Source organism: Coregonus lavaretus (genome assembly GCF_964263955.1).
Source record: "Coregonus lavaretus genome assembly, chromosome: 16".
Lineage (NCBI taxonomy): Eukaryota > Metazoa > Chordata > Actinopteri > Salmoniformes > Salmonidae > Coregonus > Coregonus lavaretus.
The window spans coordinates 14,932,074-14,953,339 of NC_140003.1; the positions used below are offsets into that span (position 1 = coordinate 14,932,074).

The 21,266-nt window shown below is 44.2% G+C and overlaps 1 protein-coding gene across 1 annotated transcript in view; it reads right to left on the reverse strand.

Annotated features, from left to right (window-relative positions):
• LOC311143974 (low-density lipoprotein receptor-related protein 2-like) overlaps positions 1 to 21,092 on the reverse strand; it is a gene marked incomplete at its 5' end in the record, with an annotated part of 57,182 nt that extends 36,090 nt beyond the window's left edge. Inside the window, 16 exons of the mRNA XM_084179883.1 lie at positions 97 to 222; positions 1,074 to 1,266; positions 2,725 to 2,928; positions 3,107 to 3,247; positions 3,339 to 3,541; positions 3,707 to 3,913; positions 6,188 to 6,411; positions 7,478 to 7,647; positions 8,204 to 8,332; positions 8,456 to 8,575; positions 8,712 to 8,855; positions 9,494 to 9,610; positions 9,799 to 9,912; positions 10,045 to 10,155; positions 10,966 to 11,082; positions 20,984 to 21,092. Of these exons, the coding sequence (XP_084036009.1) occupies positions 97 to 222; positions 1,074 to 1,266; positions 2,725 to 2,928; positions 3,107 to 3,247; positions 3,339 to 3,541; positions 3,707 to 3,913; positions 6,188 to 6,411; positions 7,478 to 7,647; positions 8,204 to 8,332; positions 8,456 to 8,575; positions 8,712 to 8,855; positions 9,494 to 9,610; positions 9,799 to 9,912; positions 10,045 to 10,155; positions 10,966 to 11,082; positions 20,984 to 21,092 (2,429 nt within the window). The remainder of the gene's footprint in view (positions 1 to 96; positions 223 to 1,073; positions 1,267 to 2,724; positions 2,929 to 3,106; positions 3,248 to 3,338; positions 3,542 to 3,706; positions 3,914 to 6,187; positions 6,412 to 7,477; positions 7,648 to 8,203; positions 8,333 to 8,455; positions 8,576 to 8,711; positions 8,856 to 9,493; positions 9,611 to 9,798; positions 9,913 to 10,044; positions 10,156 to 10,965; positions 11,083 to 20,983) is intronic.
• Positions 21,093 to 21,266: the final 174 nt, after the last annotated feature.

Consider the following 21,266-nt stretch of genomic DNA (forward strand, 5'->3'; position numbering starts at 1 on the left):
ATTTGTTTTCTTGACGGAGTATTACTGGAAGAGGAAGAATGGTGTATTTTGAGGCCATTCCTTTGGTCCTGCTAGGCTCTGAGACCTTTGGCTCACCTCCAGTCGATAGCCAGGCCGTTGGGCCAGCCAAGTGTAGTGTTTACAATCGACAGGGCGTGTGACCCATCACACCAGGCCCTCATAATCTTCGCTGGACGGTACCAGTCGGTCCAGAAAATATACCTGCCAAAATAAAACATATACATTAATCAACACTCACATTTATATGGGAAAATATATTTATATGGGAAAAGATTATAGTGTCTTTTTCACCTCAACCGAAGTAGACTCTGGCTTTAGGACCACTTCAAAATATTTTATGAACTGAGAAATATAGACAGTATTTGAGAGCTCCACAGGGTTTTTCCGTTTAAGTCAAGTTCTTAGTGTCCACTACAATACCGGCCTTCATGCAGCACTAATCTAGGCTATTGGACCCAGAGGCCTTATGACTTTGTAGCTATTGGAAATGTCCCACTAGCACTAAATAAAGACTCATTTTTTCACGTTTGGGGTTTAAAGCGTAGGCAATCTATGAATGAGCCGGTACCTCTCGCATTATGCTAGGTGTGACTAGACATAAGTGCTACGTTTGCTAATGCTTTTTCATGTTCTGAAGAGGCAGGGATCCAGGATGAAAGCATGGGCCTCTGAGACCTGCTGGTTCTGGCTAATGCCCTCACTAAATTGTGCTTGCCCAGGGACATTTGGCGTACTTGATCAATTTCTCACACTATCTTTGTTTCCTTTTGACTTTCTATGGTGCTTTAAATTAATCTTAAACAAATATAATCTGATTAGCATTTATATTAATTAATTTAATAGAATCAAACATTTAAATTAGGATATTATGCTGTAAAAAGCATGCATTAATCGGTAAAGTCAACACTCTTCATGCATCAACAAGATACAGAACCCTATCATATCTGCTATATATCCTTCTCTCTCATTTTTGTTGCGACAGTCTGGCCGGAAGTGGCGCCAAGCCTCTCTCCCTGACCCCTCCTCCTTAATCCCAGCCCAGCTGTATTTACCCAATGACAGGGTGCACCACGATGGACCTGGGGTTGTTCAGGTTGCGTATGATGGCTCTCCTGGACTGATCAGCTAGCTTCATGACTGAAATACTCCTGTAGCGCGGGTCTGTCCAGTAGAGGTTCTTTGAAATCCAGTCGTAAGCCAAGTCCTCCACGCCGTCCACTCTATTGGCAGCTAGCACCTCCCTGCCTGTGCAGATCAAAGCAGTGACAGCGGCATTTAATACAGAGATGAAAGAGGAACACATTTAAGTAAATAGACTGTCAGCTTGCATTTGCCCTATGTAGACCTGACAGAGAAAACTTGGGCTGGTCAACCCTATGTTGCAAAAACAACACCACTGATCAGAGCAGTTTGTGGTTTCATTTTATTCTGGAATTTCTTTCTTCATGGATTTACCACATAAGTAACTTATTTTACAGGGCTATCGAGTCGTAAATTGGAAGATAAATTAAGTTTCATTCCAAAACGCGATATATACATTTTCAAGAAATGTTGGGAAATGAGCTTTTATTGTTTAAATAAATTATTAAAGAGATTGGTGTGTTTTTTCACTATCTAATCATGACATTGTGTTGTTCAGTGACAGACATGTATTTGTTTAAAATCTATCAATTGATGGTTTCATTTCAGAGAGACAAATAATCATGTTTTTTTGCTAAATGCTATATATCCACCTCACTCTCAGAGAAATAAGTAGTACTGTTAGGTTTTACACTGTCAAATGTAACAAAAACTATATTTTTAATAAAGAAATGTACAAATGATACAATTGTAACATCAACATAATAAAATAAATGTAAAAAAATATTTCAATACAGTAATATGAGATCTGTTTTTGAGATCAATATGAGATCAAACTTTTACATTTGACATTTTATTCATGTAGATGTTCGTATCCAGAGCGACTTAAGTAAGTGCATTCATCTTAAGACATCTAGGTGAGACAACCACATAGCACAGTCAAATGTACAGGATACGAACATTCCATTCCAGCTAAACAATGGATATATAGCATTTGGCAAAAAATTACAAAATCATTAACATCTAAAATCTATGAATGAAAAATCTGAGAGCAGTAATATTTTACACACACATGAAGGTACCCATGAGCAATCATTTCTGATGAAAAAACACAAATGTAAAACATTTGTGGATATAGCGTTTTGGAAATAAACTCTTCAAATATTGAAGCTTCAACAACTTTTAGTAATTATGTGCCCAGCGTTTGTTTTATCACATTCTGGAGCCTGATTTTGAAATGTTACGTAATAGTTTCACTGCTGTCCATGCTCCTGTCCACTCCTACATCCCTCTCTACCTCCCTCCCTCCTTCCTTCCCTTCCTCCCCCATTGCACTGCCCAGCTCCATAAGGCACTCCCCTAACTGCCGTGGTATAAGCTCGGCTGGATCACATGCTTGAGATCTCTGCTTAAAAATATATTATGTAAGGATGTAAATATGGTAAACTAAAAATAAAATAAAAGATATCCATGATAGTAAATGAAAAGTATTTCTTCACATTCTAATAAATTGAACTACAAACTCAGAAATAGAACGATATTTAACATAAATATTTCACTGTTTAATTCTACATACAGTATCGAGTCATCAATCCAACTAAATAAAATGCAGGATGCTCTCACCAGTGCCGTCCACTTTCTGTTTGTAGATTATGTCTTTAGCCGTGTCTGAGAAGAAGATAGCATTGTCTTCTGCACTGAAGTCCACCCCGACGAAATAGGAGGGTGTTCCAGTGACAGGGAGGATAACATCCTCCTGAGAGGACAGGTTGAAGGGGATGCCTCGGACAGCCAGCTGGCTGGAGAAGAGCAGGAACTGCCGCACCGCTGGAGAGAGAGAGAAGAAGACATCCACCATAAACCTCCAGATAACACATCCTATGTCACACCACATTGGCACTCACAGTATAAAGAACACATATAAAGGACACAGCACAGTAATGTGTAAAGACAAAGTCGAACGTAAATAGTGAAAAACTAAACAAGGTTTGTGTGTTGGTCTTACCAACACATCTCTTGCCATCAGCCTGCAGGTCAAAGCCCATGCGACACCTGCAGCGGTAGCCCAAGCCTTGGTTGTCTGACCTGTGGCTTAGAATACAGATCTGCTCACAGCCGCCCCTGTCTGCCCCGCAAGGGTTCGCCACTGTAAACACAACACACACACGCTCAGTCACTGACAGAACATACAGAGGTGGGACAGATCAGTGGAGTATTTGTATCAGTGACATGCTTACCATATGGTTGTCTTAGTTGGTGTACCACTTGCACTCCATGTGGGGTCTGAGATGTGGTATAGACCACCTGAGGGTTAGTGTCACTGAACTTGTTGGCTTTCATCACGGCCATCTTGGTCCAGTCAGTGAAATACACAGTGTGCTCAAACATACTGATGCCAAAGGGGTGGGGGATCACAGCACCTCCATGAACCACTGTTTTCCTGAAAGGGAGATTATAAAATAAGGCTGGTGTATAAAAAGCCTATATCCATCCCATTTTGACAGAGATCTGAATTGTTTTCCGTTCTTACATATGGTCTTCAGACATTTGGCCAAACAACATCTCATTTGAGCTCTTTTGTAGGGAAAATATCTGGCATGCTTACCTATGAAGACCATCATATGTGGTGGTTTCAATATAGTCATAGCGGCTATCAACCCAGTACACCCGCTTGGCATCAATATCCAGTGTGATCCCTGCTGGCCAGCCCAATTTAGTCCTGATGATCCCATAGCGATTGGTTCCATCCATGTAAGCCCGCTCCAAACCTGGCTCTCCATTCAGAGAGTCCCAGTCTGAGAAGAACAGGAACCTGTGAAGGATTGTTTTTTGGTTTAGTTAGGTACAGGTTACCAGTACAGTAGGTTGCTATGTACTGGACGCAATATAGAACATTGGTAAACTGGATTCCAAGCAGCGAAGTTATTCATCCTTTTAGCTATAAAACGACCAAGATTGCAACTTTTTACTGCAGTGGGCTAAATCAGGGTCACATAGTGTTTCCTGGTAGTCTTAAATAAATCTACTTTGAAACAAAAGTATACACCTCACACACATGGTTATGGTCTTAAAAAAAGAAGACATGTACCATGTCAGATATACAGTGGGGAGAACAAGTATTTGATACACTGCCGATTTTGCAGGTTTTCCTACTTACAAAGCATGTAGAGGTCTGTAATTTTTATCATAGGTACACTTCAACTGTGAGAGACGGAATCTAAAACAAAAATCCAGAAAATCACATTGTATGATTTTTAAGTAATTAATTTGCATTTTATTGCATGACATAAGTATTTGATCACCTACCAACCAGTAAGAATTCCAGCTCTCACAGACCTGTTAGTTTTTCTTTAAGAAGCCCTCCTGTTCTCCACTCATTACCTTTATTAACTGCACCTGTTTGAACTCGTTACCTGTATAAAAGACACCTGTCCACACACTCAATCAAACAGACTCCAACCTCTCCACAATGGCCAAGACCAGAGAGCTGTGTAAGGACATCAGGGATAAAATTGTAGACCTGCACAAGACTGGGATGGGCTACAGGACAATAGGCAAGCAGCTTGGTGAGAAGGCAACAACTGTTGGCGCAATTATTAGAAAATGGAAGAAGTTCAAGATGACGGTCAATCACCCTTGGTCTGGGGCTCCATGCAAGATCTCACCTCGTGGGGCATCAATGATCATGAGGAAGGTGAGGGATCAGCCCAGAACTACACGGCAGGACCTGGTCAATGACCTGAAGAGAGCTGGGACCACAGTCTCAAAGAAAACCATTAGTAACACACTACGCCGTCACAGATTAAAATCCTGCAGCGCACGCAAGGTCCCCCTGCTCAAGCCAGCGCATGTCCAGGCCCGTCTGAAGTTTGCCAATGACCATCTGGATTATCCAGAGGAGGAATGGGAGAAGGTCATGTGGTCTGATGAGACAAAAATATAGTTTTTTGGTCTAAACTCCACTCGCCGTGTTTGGAGAAAGAAGAAGGATGAGTACAACCCCAAGAACACCATCCCAACCGTGAAGCATGGAGGTGGAAACATCATTCTTTGGGGATGCTTTTCTGCAAAGGGGACAGGACGACTGCACCGTATTGAGGGGAGGATGGATGGGGCCATGTATCGCGAGATCTTGGCCAACAACCTCCTTCCCTCAGTAAGAGCATTGAAGATGGGTCGTCGCTGGGTCTTCCAGCATGACAACGACCCGAAACACACAGCCAGGGCAACTAAGGAGTGGCTCCGTAAGAAGCATCTCAAGGTCCTGGAGTGGCCTAGCCAGTCTCCAGACCTGAACCCAATAGAAAATCTTTGGAGGGAGCTGAAAGTCCGTAAAAATTAATTACTTAAAAATCATACAATGTGATTTTCTGGATTTTTGTTTTAGATTCCGTCTCTCACAGTTGAAGTGTACCTATGATAAAAATTACAGACCTCTACATGCGTTGTAAGTAGGAAAACCTGCAAAATCGGCAGTGTGTCAAATACTTGTTCTCCCCACTGGAGAGTTGAAATGTATTACATTTTGAGTTTGCATCCCAATATTACACTTTATGTACATTACAGAAAACTGAAATATAACAAAACCGTTTGACATAGAAACACCGGATTTTCAGCAGCTTAAAAAAAAGAATGTTTATTAATTATGAAATTATGAAAAATATTCATAACATTCCACCCATGAGGCCACTAGGTCATTTGACTGCAGGAAAGGGCTACCAAAAGGTGAGACATAAGCGGATTTCCTTTTTTTATTGAATTTGAAACAGATACTGTACATCCTCTATGGTCTTTGTCTCTGGATCTACAGGTGGGCCAGCCCTAAATCCCACCAAGGTAGAACAAGTGTGTACGTTTATTATCACTTCCTAATTTACCTGTAGCCACCTGGCCCAGTCTCCCCTCTTGAACTGTACTATTGGATTACAATGAGGCTCATCACTTTTAATACTGCTCACTAATCCCCCAGGACAATCTACTAATCTCACATGCTTATAACTTCCTACCGGTGCAGCATGAGAGAGACGGCGAGATAGATGGATGGAGGATGGAGGGATAGAGGATGGGGGAGGTCCGCTCTACTCACCCCGCAGTTGGGTCCACGGCCAGCCCTCTGGGGTTTCCGAGATTCTCTGCGATCAGCGTCACCCGGTCATTCCCGTCAAAATCCACCATGTCAATCCGGTTGACGCTGGCCTCCACCATATACAGTTTATTGTTCACCCAGTCCACGGCCAGGTTCTCAGGGTAGTCAACTGATACATTTAAAACCACCTGCATATTGGAACCGTCCATATTCACCGAAAACACCTGCCCACAAATTAAAGGATTGTTGTTAAGAGATTAGCCCTTTTGGTGGTTAAGGCTCCGGAAATACATGGAGATATAAAAAAGAGACATACCGAGAAACAGGGATGGGATCTGTCACCACATTACCCATGAAATTAGAAGGAAATTACTATTATTACGGTTGGTCTTTGGTTGCTTGTCTGACTTCCATCTTGTCTGTCTAGTAGCATTTGAGTGGTGCCGGTCAGGTATTATTCTGAAACCTCTACCCTACCGATTCAAAGATGGCACCAGTTTCTCAGGCTTGAAGCCTTGGCACCTAGGAAGGGATAGTGCTCTTTACAGCTCTGGCTCGTTTGAAATGAGATCCAGACGTCTAAAAAGCAGGATTTTCAGCTGACCTGTTTAAAGAGAAACTGAAGATGTGGAAGTAGCCTGCTAGTTTAACCTCCCCAGTATGTTCACATGCCCTGTTTGTGGTCCCCCCCCCACTTTAAATCAGCTGTCATTCTGCCATGGAGGTAGCTGATCTACACAGATATCCCGCTCCTGGTACGTCCCTGTTTTTCAGCCTCATGGCTTGGGTTCAAACCATACAGAAGCCAAGAGGCTGAACAAAGCCCTTTGAGCTGGCCAAAGAATGCATATAACATGGTGGAAACAAATACTGCACGATCACTTTGAAAATGAGAAAGTTACAAAAATGACACAGAGCTATGCGAACATCGTACTAGTATATCAGACAGCATCAGTTTTCTGATTAGACATTTTGGATTCCATTCCCAATGTACTTCCCCTTCATTATGACCCAGTCCTGTTGGAGCCATCAGGTCTGCCATTTGTACAGTATTAACAGTGGTGATTTCTTAAGAGATCTGTCAAAGTCTTCCCTCTCCTTTGAGGGGGGCAGGTTCCTGTACAACTCAAGCATTTCCTCAAACAATAAGCCTTTCTATCTTGTGGACTGTAACTATGGTCTACTGTACAGGTAGTTCTAGCGATGCACTGATTCCTTTAACAGGGCCAGAGGAAACCATTCACGATGGGGATTGGATGAAGTATCTGAGTATTCAAAGAGAAGTATTACCTTGTTCTGAATAGTATCCGTCCAGAAGACTCTATTCAGGAGGTAGTGGAAATCCACCCCGACAACGACTCCTCTGTTCCGGGAATGAACCAGGGTGCGTGAGCTGTGCCCATGGATGTCACCAATCAGCAGGTCTCGGCCATTGGAGAAGATCAGTGAGGGTACTCCAGCTACAGACAAGGCAATAAGTAAGACAACATTATCAGACATTTCATAATATCTGGTTAGGAGCACCTGTCATATGCTGTTTCAGTACATTTATTTTTTGGCTTTACCTATAAGTAATCATTAATGATTTTACACATGAGTGGAAGAGATAGTGAAGAAAAAAACTATACATTTTAGTCAGTCAGCTTTGATACCTAATTCAAATCTAAATCTATGGTAGTACCTTTTTTATTTTAATTTAATCCATTTTATGTCATTTTTAGGGACCCATATAGCCAAGATAATTTGATCTGTATTACTAACAGAGAAAATCTATCCTTGCTGGTAGCCTCATACTCAAAGGCAGAGGGGTCTATCTCTTGGTCAATAGCCATTCATTGGTGCACAGAAGCAAACGACTGGCTGAAACAACACTCAGTGCGCAACAATGCACCAGAAAGCAGAGCAGGCGGGCAGGGGCTGGCAGATAGGAGGCTGGGCTGAGGGGCTGAAGCCTCTGGCCTGGAGGAATGGGTTTGATATGCTGAAGTATATTGAAGCTCAACCATGGCCACTCACTTGAGGTGTTAGCTCTGCAGTATCGGTGCTGCTCTAGGAAATAGCCCTCTCGACAGCTGCAGCGATGGGTTCCCATCCTGTCTTCACAGAGCTGATCGCAGACGCCCCACATCGTACAGTCATTAAAGTCTTCACCCAATAATAAAAGAAGAAAAAACTGAATGAGTCAAAAGCACACATCCCATATTCTACCTCCGGTAGCCTGAGTTTCCAGTTCTTTCAATGTCAATGAGTGAATGTATCAGTATTTACCAATACAAGAGCGGCTGTTGTTATTGTTGACAATGTATCCAGAGGGACATGAGCAGGTTCCTCCCTCGGGGGACGCATGACAGCGATGCTCACAGCTCAGAGAGGCACACCTCCAGATACCTGATAACCACAGACAGACACACATTACTCCCAATGGCACTTTTCAAAATAAAGGTTAGTGTGTGTGCGTGTGTGTGTCTGTGTGTGTGTGTGTGTGTGTGTGTGTGTATGTTAAACTGGTTGTATTGTTACTGACTGCAATTGCGTCCAGCAGTGGTGTTGGTCTCATCCTCTCCATCTGGACATTGGGCATTCCCATCACACAGTTGGTCCATGGGGATACATAGGCCTGAGGACGGACAGGGCCATTCTCCAGGATAGCACTCACGTGGTATGGCATCTACAGAGAAAACAAAGTCATATTCACTGCCTTGGACCACACCAGAGACAATAGAGAACAAAAAAAAGGAGGGAACCAGCAGCACAGGAGTTGTACACACGCCACAATCATGCTTTGCGAAAACAGCAACAATGTGTGAGGTATGCATTGAAGACAGCAGACTTATCTTCATAGGAATGCACGGGCTGAACTCAAGGGCACCGTGACTCAAACTTCATTGTCTGGGAAAACACTGTTACTTTAAATCACTGAGGGGGGTGGGGGGGGGGGAGTGCTTCGAGAGGCTCACATGGGGGCTTGGAGGGTTCTGCAGCCCATCCTCTAAAAACACACACTCTTCAGAGCAGTGAGGAGGAATTCTAAAGCTCTTTGGAGGGCTGAGCCATCTTGTGCCACAAAGAGGCATTTGAATACCACACTTAAAGGAGCACAAGCATAGCTCCTAGCCCATACCCACCATGGAGGGGAATCAGGTTCATACACAGCAGCGTTTCTCACTCATTCATGTGTGCTTCCACTGAACCTGCATACTGTTTCCTTTTCATGGCTCTGTGTCCAATATTAGAAATGTGTCCAGAGAGATTTGACCAAAGGGACTAGTACGAGGATGGGGAGGTGGAACTCTGTAGCGTCCATACCACAGCCTTTCTCATCTGCATTGTCTTCACAGTCGTCTTCTCCGTCACAAAGCCAGACTTGGTGAATACAGCGACCGCTGGGGCACGTGAAGTAGCTCCCTCTGCAAGGGGGATAGGCTACAGGGAGGGAGGGAGGGAGGGAGAGAGAGAGAGAGAGAGAGACGGAGAGAGAGAGAGAGAGCATGTAGAAAAGGTCAGATTAAGTCCAGGTTAGGGGGAGAATCTATCTGGGGAGTTAAGATAAGAGGTGCAGACTCGAGGTTGACAGATAGCCGCAGTGGTGCGAGGAGGGTAGAGGTACACACTGCAGTGCTGTTCGTCACTCCTGTCTCCACAGTCGTCGTCATGGTCGCAGACGTAGCGTTGAGGGACACACTCTCCGTTGCCACACTGGAACAGGCCACTGCTGCAGTGCTGTGCTGTAGAAAACAGACACAAAACCCCTTCAGCGACTGACTGTCTGTATAAGTTCTTCATCTCAACCCTGCTGCTCAGGAAGAGGGCCTGGTTGAATGCGCGGCCATGCGTCATGGCCAGAAGTGGACACTTACTGCAGTTGGACTCGTCTGACCCGTCACGGCAGTCCAGGACCTGGTCACAGCGCTGGTTCTGGTTATAACAGGCACCGTTGGCACATCTCAATTCTGTACACTCAGGGTAGTCTGAGAAGGAAATTAACATACCAGAACAGGCCAATCATACTAGACTGACATAGAACAAACCCATCTGTGGAATGTTCAAGGAATATAAGGAATCAGCATCAAATCATTTGTTCAAAGAGGTGTATAACGTTTTCCCCTGTCAAACGTCAAATGTCTCTAGTAGTCTTAAACATGTCTCAAATGTCAAACGTCAAATGTTTTAAATGTCAGTAGTCTTAAACATTCCTATATAATGTTCTCATGTACTCAAGCATTAATGACACCCTTGCAATTAGCCAAATGTAACAGTCTGCTGCAGCAGATCATTATCTTAGCAGCCACAACAGCAGCTATAACCCCCCTTTTAATCTCATTAACAGTAGAAGGGCCCACCCTAATTGAACCAGCTGGTCACATGTGAAATATACCCTTGGCTGCTCCCCCATGAAGTCATGGTGACAATTCACCTCCGACATATAAAGCTTTGTACGGAACTATGGCAAATAGGCTCAGCCTGTACAGTCACAAACAAGACAAAATGCTAAAAGCTAATGGGAGGATAAAAACTAGTTTTCTATTAGCACCACAAACAGCCTTGGCATTTTTTCGGACATTGTGAAATTACCAAAGTGTGAGTCTAACATATCAGCACAATAATGAAATAGCAGCTGAACTTCAGCTTGACTAATCCACCAAGGAATCTGCAATCAACCTCTGACAACAAGAAGCATATTGTGGCCATTCTGTCAGTCAGTGAGGCTCTTCATTTTACAAATTGATTAAAATGCCAGAGGAGGCAAGAAGGTAAGTAAGCCACACTGGGGGACTTACGGCAATCTCTCTCATCAGCTCCGTCGGAGCAGTCGGTCAGCTGGTCACACCTGTATTCCCCTGGGATGCAGGCCCCATTGGTGCAGCTGAACTGCCCACTGGAGCATGTCCTACCAGCTGCAGAGAGATTGAGGAGCAATTTAACCACAAGCGTAACAGTTCTCTACATCTTAATTGCCTTTGTAATAGATTATTTTGTTTACATTTGTGACACCTGTCACATTGGTGAAAATTCTAAATGAAATATTTTGTACACTGTATGGTCTACTCAGTACTTGTGTATTGACTTCCTCTTTTGCAAAGTCACTCAAGCACTGGAAATGACTCTCATTGTCACGATCGTCTAAGGAGGAGGACCAATGCGCAGCGTTGAAGGTGAACATATTTATTATATCAATGATCACACGATCAAAACAACAGACGATAACGTGATGTCTACGGTTGAACACAAACCAAATAAGAACAAGAAACCACAAAGAATGAAAGCCTACCGGCTACCTAAGTATGACTCCCAATCAGAGACAACGAGCTACAGCCGTCTCTGATTGGGAGCCACCCTGGCCAACATAGAAATGCAAAACATAGAAACTAACACCCTGGCTCAACATACGAGAGTCCCCCGAGCCAGGGCGTGACAGTACCCCCCCCCTAAAGGCGCGGACTCCGACCGCGCCAACCAAACACAACAGGGGAGGGACCGGGTGGGCACTCCGCCTTGGCGGCGGATCCGGCTCCGGGCATGATCCCCACTCGCTCTCTAACCCCCCAAAGTACCCCTGGTCCGGTCTGGCCCTGCTGACCGGAGCTGGACTGCACACTGGTGGAGCGGATTGCTCTAGCTCCGGCGTGAAGCAGCTGACCCGTGCTGAACCAGGCACCAGTGGAACAGGCACGGGCTGTGCCGGACTGACGACGCACACCACTGGCTTGGTGTGGGGAGCAGGGACGGCCCGAGCCGGGCTGACGAAACGCACCCCTGACTTGGTGCGGGGAGCAGGAGCGGGCCAAACCGGGCTGACGAAACGCACCACTGACTTGGTGCGGGGAGCAGGAACGGGCCGAGCCGGGCTGACGAAGCGCACCACTGACTTGGTGCGGGGGGCAGGAACGGGCAGAGCCGGGCTGACGAAGCGCACCACTGACTTGGTGCGGGGAGCAGGAACGGGCCAAGCCGGGCTGACGAAGCGCACCACTGACTTGGTGCGGGGAGCAGGAACGGGCTGAGCCGGGCTGACGAAGCGCACCACTGACTTGGTGCGGGGAGCAGGAACGGGCCGAGCCGGGCTGACGAAGCGCACCACTGACTTGGTGCGGGGAGCAGGAACGGGCCGAGCCGGGCTGACGAAGCGCACCACTGACTTGGTGCGGGGAGCAGGAACGGGCCGAGCCGGGCTGACGAAGCGCACCACTGACTTGGTGCGGGGAGCAGGAACGGGCCGAGCCGGGCTGACGAAGCGCACCACTGCCTTGGTGCGGGGAGCAGGAACGGGCCGAGCCGGGCTGACGAAGCGCACCACTGACTTGGTGCGGGGAGCAGGAACGGGCCGAGCCGGGCTGACGAAGCGCACCACTGACTTGGTGCGAGTGGCAGGAACAGGCCGGACCGTACTGGGAACACACACCACTGGCCCTACGTGGGGATCAGGAACAGGCCGGCCCGGACTGGCAACACACGCCAGTACCTCTCGCCGTGCCTCTACATCCTCCTTCCCCCTGGTGACCAGTGACTCCCGTAACCTGGCGGCCTCCTGCTGCCCCGTCGTCCACGGCGTTAGCCCCCCCCTAAAAAATGTATGGGCTTCACTCCTACCCGTGGCCAAGGCCTCCATCCCTCTTGCCAGACTCGCACTCATCTCCTCCCAAGTCCATCCTCTCTCCTCGTCACGCTGCTTGATCCAGTCGAGGTGGTTTCTTCTGTCACGATCGTCTAAGGAGGAGGACCAATGCGCAGCGTTGAAGGTGAACATATTTATTATATCAATGATCACACAATCAAAACAACAGACGATAACGTGATGTCTACGGTTGAACACAAACCAAATAAGAACAAGAAACCACAAAGAATGAAAGCCTACCGGCTACCTAAGTATGACTCCCAATCAGAGACAACGAACTACAGCCGTCTCTGATTGGGAGCCACCCTGGCCAACATAGAAATGCAAAACATAGAAACTAACACCCTGGCTCAACATACGAGAGTCCCCCGAGCCAGGGCGTGACACTCATCACATGTTACATGGGCTAAGGAGACACACAGCACATCCCATTTTAGTTTCTATCCTATCAGCAACAACAGTCAATATTACATTTAAATTTTAGTCATTTAGCAGACGCTCTTATCCAGACCGACTTACAGTTAGTGAATGCATACATGTTTGTTTTTTTGTTCATACTGGCCCCCCATGGGAAACGAACACACATCCCTGCCGGCCAAACCCTCCCCTACCTTGGACGACGCTGGACCAATTGTGCGCCGCCCATGGGTCTCCAGGTCGCGGCCGGCTGCGACAGAGCCTGGACTCGAACCAGGATCTCTAGTGGCACAGCTAGCGCTGCGATGCAGTGCCTTAGACCACTGCGCCATTCGGGAGTCAATAATATCAAGGGATTAGAAATCCAGGGTTTACATTTACATTTTAGTCATTTAGCAGACACTCTTATCCAGAGCGAATTACAGTTAGTGAATGCGTACATGTTTTTTTTGTTGGTTTTTTTTCATACTGGCCCCCCGTGGGAAACGAACCCACATCCCTGCCGGCCAAATCCTCCCCTACCTTGGACGACACTGGACCAATTGTGCGCCGCCCATGGGTCTCCCGGTCGCGGCCGGCTGCGACAGAGCCTGGACTCGAACCAGGATCTCTAGTGGCACAGCGATGCAGTGCCTTGGACCACTGCGCCACTAGGGAATATGTATGTGAAGGTCTAAGTATGACAATGCCAGGTGATTCTTACACAAGATACTTCTAAGAAGCAATGCTTTTGCAGCTCTCGATACAATTTAACAGCCAAATGTGAGTAAATTTGACAAATCCTGATGAAATGTAAAGGGAGAAGGTAATAATGCCGTCCAGTCCAGATGAGAAATTACTCAAGGCAGTCGGCTTCATCAGAGTTGTCTACATAATCTGACGTTCCATCACAATGCCAGTCCTGTGGGATGCATCGGCCTGTCCCACACCAGAACTGCCCGGTCTCACAACCTTCATACAGGAGATATCATTATTACTAAAGCTCTCTTCATTCCATATTTTGGACCAATTCTCAGTTACTTTTTTGTAATACCTTCAGTCCCCAGGTGCATAATTCTCCATTCTCTTAATCAGTTGATCATGTGTATTTTTTAATTAGGTCCGAAATTTGAAATAATTCCTTATTTTCCCTGTCTACTATGTCCAATTAATAGACGGAACTCTTCGCGTCTCTTATCAAAACAACTAAACAGTGTTAAGTGTGTTTGGGAATGTCTCTTATTGATGAAGCATGCTGTTAACAGCATTGAGAGGGCCTGGAGATGAGCGTGCCAGCCATCCTCCAGACAGTTATACAACCCTCAGCACACTCATCCCAAGCCTCCTTTTGATGTTCTCACTGAGTGGCATCTGAGGAGATAAGGTACCACCACTTTACCATCCCTGACGTTTTCCAGGAGATATTGACTGAGGCAGCATAGTTCAGTGACAGAGCGTTCTGTCAGACCAGTCCGAATTGGAATGTGCAATTCTGATTGTCTCTCTCTGACAACCTGATTTAATGTGCATGCTGTTCCTTGTCAGAAATGTAATTGGAATAAATAGCGGTACCAGGTGGTACCGCAACCCTTAAACCCAAATTTTTTGCTGAGGGAGATGCAAGGTGGTGGTTGGTGGTGTATGTTTGTGGTTGGTGGTCTACAATGTCTTATCGACTACCTTTCAACACACTCCCTGCTTGGTCAAATATGTACTGAAGAGAAAGGTTTTACACCTCAGTTACAAAACAAACTGAAGACATTGACCTAGAAACAAACAACACTGTGAGAAATAAAATCAGTAATGAAAATGCAATGACATTGATTTCCAATCTTACACTACCATCCCACCAATCAAATGACACACAAAATACAAAAAAAATACAAAATAAACATTACATTTCCAAATTTGGACAATAAAATTTTTGGATAATGATTCATGAACAATTTCCACATAACATAAATGTGTCAATGGGGGATATCCATAAATCATTATGTAATACATAATGCATTAATACATGTATTGTGACTCCTACAACATAGGTGAAATTGCCACAGGGGCTATTTTATATTTCAGCCTTATGACAAAATGTGTAGAATAGCATTATATAACTGCCCCAAATGCTTAAATCCGGCCCTGTTTGGACGCATTGCGTCACCTCCGCTCAGCAGCGCTGTCTATTCGCACCCCTTCCCCACAACTTTCAGCCAGTGTCCCCCCATTCTAATTGGGTCATGGTGCTATCAAATCAAATCCATTTTTATTTGTCACATGCGCCGAATACTACAGTGAAATGCTTACTTACAAGGCCTTAACCAACAATGCAATTTTAAGAATGAAAACCAAAAAAATACAAAGAAAATATTAAATACAAAAATACAAAGAAATAAAAGTAACAAATAGTTAAAGAGCCGCAGTAAAATAACAATAGCGAGGCTATATCCAGGGGATACCGGTACCGAGTCAATGTGCGGGGGCACCGGTTATTCAAGGCCAAAGTGGTATTGCTGGACACTGATATTATGATTCTGCCAAGCTACTTAATTATAGAACAAGTCTGGCGAAGCAATAACCTCTGACAGGTGAAAAAAGAGCACTTACAATATGACCACTACTGAACCAAATGCCAAAAGCCAAAAGGGAAATGTTCCTTCCTTTTCCAACAGTCATAAGCTGTAATGAATTGACTTGAAAAATCTCAGCCCATTCAGTTGACACATTTTGTGTGAGCAGACAGTTTATTATAGGCGAGTCAGTAGTTTATCATCTCTTTTATGTAACGGGCTCTTCAAAGATGGATCACTTCCACTTGAGTTGTGGGGTCATGACTGTGCTACTGCACTAAAAGCCTTGTGATGGGCTTCTCATATCATGAGGTCATGTCTCAGAATAATTAGCCGACACCACCAAACTTCTTTTAAACTACGCCAGCCAAATGGGCTTCATATTTAACTCCTTCAGCAGCCAATTGGATGCAAGCCTTTTTCCTGCTCAGTTTACTAATGATAACATTGCTCCCCCATTAGCTCAAAGGGTGCCTTTGTTGCGAGGCAATGATCCCGGAGGTTTCAGCATCATCTGTAACATGGTAGGTAAGACAAACAGTGCATACCATATCGGAGCAGCACAGTAACACCACTGAAAGACATTTGGGTTTAGCTCAGTACCCCTGAACAGACAGTCAGCAGTCTCATGCGCCATGCCATTACGATCATTATAAGATCAACTCCGAATACGTAACATGTTTCAATATACGGTAGATATCAGAAGAAAACCATGGGTGTATTGACAACTCCAGGATAATACTGAAAATAGTGATTAATTTTGTTTAATGAGGCTTCCAAAATGTTTTATAAAACCATGATCACTCGTTGCTTGACCCAGAAGTAGGATTGCATGTGTCAATGTCCACCAGCTAATCAACAAAACAAAACAAAAACAAAATTTTAAAGGGCAAAGAAATATAATAAATAATAAGCATCACTGGACTTCAAGTTCAGAGGAAGGACACTCCTAAGAGAGGAAGAACACTCCTAACAGAGGAAGGACACTCCTAAGAGAGGAAGAACACTCCTAACAGAGGAAGGACACTCCTAAGAGAGGAAGAACACTCCTAACAGAGGAAGGACACTCCTAAGAGAGGAAGAACACTCCTAACAGAGGAAGGACACTCCTAAGAGAGGAAGAACACTCCTAACAGAGGAAGGACACTCCTAAGAGAGGAAGAACACTCCTAACAGAGGAAGGACACTCCTAAGAGAGGAAGAACACTCCTAACAGAGGAAGGACACTCCTAAGAGAGGAAGAACACTCCTAACAGAGGAAGGACACTCCTAAGAGAGGAAGAACACTCCTAACAGAGGAAGGACATTCCTAAGAGAGGAAGAACACTCCTAACAGAGGAAGGACACTCCTAAGAGAGGAAGGACACTCCTAAGAGAGGAAGAACACTCCTAAGAGAGGAAGAACACTCCTAAGAGAGGAAGGACACTCCTAAGAGAGGAAGAACACTCCTAAGAGAGGAAGGACACTCCTAAGAGAGGAAGAACACTCCTAAGAGAGGAAGAACACTCCTAAGAGAGGAAGAACACTCCTACGAGAGGAAGGACACTCCTAAGAGAGGAATCACACTCCTAAGACTTCCGAGCAACAATGGGGATGATCATAATCCCTGTCTGCTATACATTAGGTTAACAGCTTTCCACATCCTTTGCCAAAAGGAAACCAAATCTTCTGAGACCTTCAAATGAAGCCAGTGTTTCCTGACAGTATCAGTTCTGGGAAAGGTGACTGGCAGACTAAAGTGGACTTTTCAATGAATGTGAGCTGCTCTTACATTCAGCCATAGTCTTCCTTTTTTTTGTCATTGGAGTAACTATTCCTTCAGGAATAAATTGATAAATTGATTTTTTAAAGCCAAAATGTAATAACAATGGTCAAAATAGAGGCTATTAAGAGAAAGTTAAGAGAAAAGTGGTCAATATGATGCAAATATGCTCTTAAGAATCTGGTGTCTAAGGATTGGTACTTTTTCGTTAGTGTCTTTGTTTTGCCTGTTTTGTTCAGTTTTATGTTTTCTTTTTCTTCATCTCTCTGACCATGTCTTTTCTAATTAGCCATCTTAAACCCACAGCAGGCGAGAACCCCACACTATCCACAATGAAAGATAGCCCTACTCCTGCCAAACAAAGAGGAGCAGCAGAGGAATTTTCATTAGAATGACGCCTCCCAATGCCTCAGACCCCACTGTGAAATCACAATGGAACAATTGAAGAGCCAGCAGGGCTGAAACCTCATAACTGGAAATGTCAACACGCCAAAGGGACTATGGAGATAGCAGAATGCAGAATACAGTATAGCTAAAGTGGAATAGAAGTCCACTCCCCACACCACCCCCCAAAAAAGATATTGTCCCTTCTCCAAAACATCTCTTTCCAATCATGTGGGGCCCCTGAAAGAGGTGTAGCCGCTTTCATCACTACCGCCTTGTTTTGGTGCTTCCCCTCGCTCTCTCTGAATGTGCGTCTAGAAAACGGCTGGCAGCGTGGCGTGCTGGATCCGTCCATGCTGTCAGAGTGAAGTGCTGCTGCTCTATTTCATATGGAAATCAATGCAACAGAAAGCAGTCAATTGCTGAACAACTGACTTTGGCTCTTATGGCCTCACACAAAACAGAGAAAAGCCCAAGGGAGTTTGGCAGTGGCATAGGTCCAAAAGGAGGCAATAAATAGTGTGTGAGGAATTAAGCTGTACTTCTAATTCATACTTGAAAAAAACATTTATAAAATTTTAATAAAAAAATAAAAAACTAGAAATGTCTAGGAAGCAGCAGAAATTGAGATGTTACACTGCATTACTGCGGGAGGTCAAATATTTGGGTTCACTGCCTCTGACAGACTGTCACTCAACACAACATGAGCATTGAGTTAGCCTAAACATTGCACCCTATGCATCACATAATAGTCTGGGACCTGGGTTGAGAGTGCTGTATAATGAGAAAGGATTAGTCTTTCATTTAAGCCAACTGTGCTAACTTCTGTTCCCAACTTCTGTTCCCTAATAGAGCGTTACCGTTGCTCAAGGATTTAGGCCTAAACCGGAAAAGGCCGCAGCATGTGTGAGGTTTAGCCACACATGCTGGCTAGGGTTTTTTGTGCCTTGTGAAATTTCAACATCAACCCACAAGTGTTTTTTGTTGTGACATGCTGTATAATAGGTTAAACTCAATTAGTGAGAGAAACAAACTGAAAACACCTATTTGAGATAGTAGGGGAAATGTTAATTAGACAACCCCAAATCCCCCTGTAATATACAACGTGTGTAACACTGACACAGAACATCTTGTTGATCCTGGTTTACTTAGTATCAATTTTTTTCTAAATCAATTACGCATGTTTTTCATAAGACCCTGAATGACCAAGCCTGTTTGTGGCAAATGATTGAGGTTTGAAAGACACTTAGCCCCATAATTCATACAATTAACCAGCAAAAACATGTTTTGAACAGCCACAATCTGCATACTAGCAAAAGATGGTCAACTAGCCATGACGGAGGTTATTCATCCACCAAGTCCAGTTCCTTTGTTACCTATTGCTGTAACATTAAATCATCCCACAAGTGTGTCACATTATCCATTATACTGACACAGGCATTTTACAACACTTTCAAAGCCTCTTGATAATGAGCAACAAAAGACTGTCTGTCACACATTAAACAATCATCAAGCTGACCTATCAGACATTAGGCTCAATGGATTAGAGAAAGTAGCCTGTCCACATGCATCAAGGTCATTTTCAAGGCTCATTTCCTCTCAAACACATGCCGAATGAATCTGGAATAAATCAACCATTCCTGCCTCACATTTCTAAGGAGATCAACAGGTGCCATGATGCAAAACTGCAAAAGATGCAGGAAGTGCATGATGCTCTGTTGCTAGTCATGGAAATGCACATGCAATTGGGCATAGATTGAAATAGATGACTTTGATTACTTGTTGACTTGAATGTTTTTTTAACCTATGATGACACAAATCTTTGGTACATCATTAATTTTTAAGGGACAAACCTGCTCATTATTAACTTGACAATGCTGACAAAGCCCTTATTTGATTCAATATTAAAATTAATTCTGGCCAAGACTGCTCAGATCCTCAGCTTGCAGAGATCACTTCCATATTATGTACTACAAAATGCCACTGGATCATTTAAATTGTTACATTTTATGTAAATATGTGTGGCTTTTTACATGTATTTTGAATTACTTTCTTATTTTGTATTGTCTGGGAACGTAACGCTATATAGGCTTAACGCAACACAGCTGGTAAAAATGATGAAGAAACATACAGTTTATTAAGCCTGGGATGCCTACTTGTGAGGTTGCAAGTACTTTCCCCTTGTTGTTTACATGCACTCTTTTACCCGTTGCTCCTTAGGTAGAAATGGTCGCTTTCTTGCAGCAGCAGCTGCAGCGTAATTAGTTGCTTGATTCACACTAAGGAGCTTACATACTAAGGGTTGAGCAAAAAGAAAGCAGATTACAATTTGAGCAGTAGGCCTAGGGAATAGCTAGGCCTACAAGAGAAACACAAGAGTCTTTCAGATCTATCAAGCCGGGTATATGACTAGTTTCTACAACATTTGAAAGAAAATGGGTTCTTAAATTACAGCTATATAATTAGTTATCATCTTTGATGGGTTGTGCACTAGGCAAGGCGTTGAGTTCCTCTTAGTATTTGTACGAGTAACTGCAGTCCACACATATTGTCCGCAAGTCACATGTCCGCTTCTGTTACCTAGCAACGGCAAAACTCAGGCAAAAGTTCTCCAAGAACTTCAAATCTGTCTGAAGGAGGCTTTGTGCTCAATACAAGCTTTAATAATGCTTTAGAGTAAAATAGTTTTGTTAAAGAATTCAAATATTGTAAACTATATTAATTAATTCAGTATATTGGTTGCCCAAAAAAATATTTGTAGGGCTGGGAAAATAACTGACCAAGGAGTTTGTAGATTTGCCACACATGGCTACATGGCTTGTTGTTGACTGATAGATAGGCAAACAATCTAATTTGTCTATCAACAAGATTATTGTTTGCCTATCAACATTTTAGTTAAATCATGTCCTCAAAAAACATCCCCAATAACTACAAATCAGCCACTCTACCTCATAGATGTTATTGTCTAGGCAACAAGTGGTTGACATTTCCTTTTCGAGGGCAAATATACAGAAACATCTCATAGCAGGTTCACATGAATAAAGGCTGTTTTTAGATGAGTTTAGGATACTCTTACCTTGTGAATGACACCGGAAAGTACACAAAATCAATATAATGAGAAGTTTTGCAAGCACTGCTCTCCACATTCTGATGCTGGGTCCCGGCTGTTCCGTCCAGCTCCTCATGAAGCCGGGCAGATGGAGGTGCTCTAGGGACTGGGATGCTGCTGCTTGCCTCTCTCTTTCTTGTCCCGCTAGATGATGAAAAGGGGCGTATACAAAGCCAGATACGGTCGCTCCCCCAACCCCTGCCCTCCGGATAAAACCCTTAAACCGCGTTCCCTGGAATCTGCATAATTC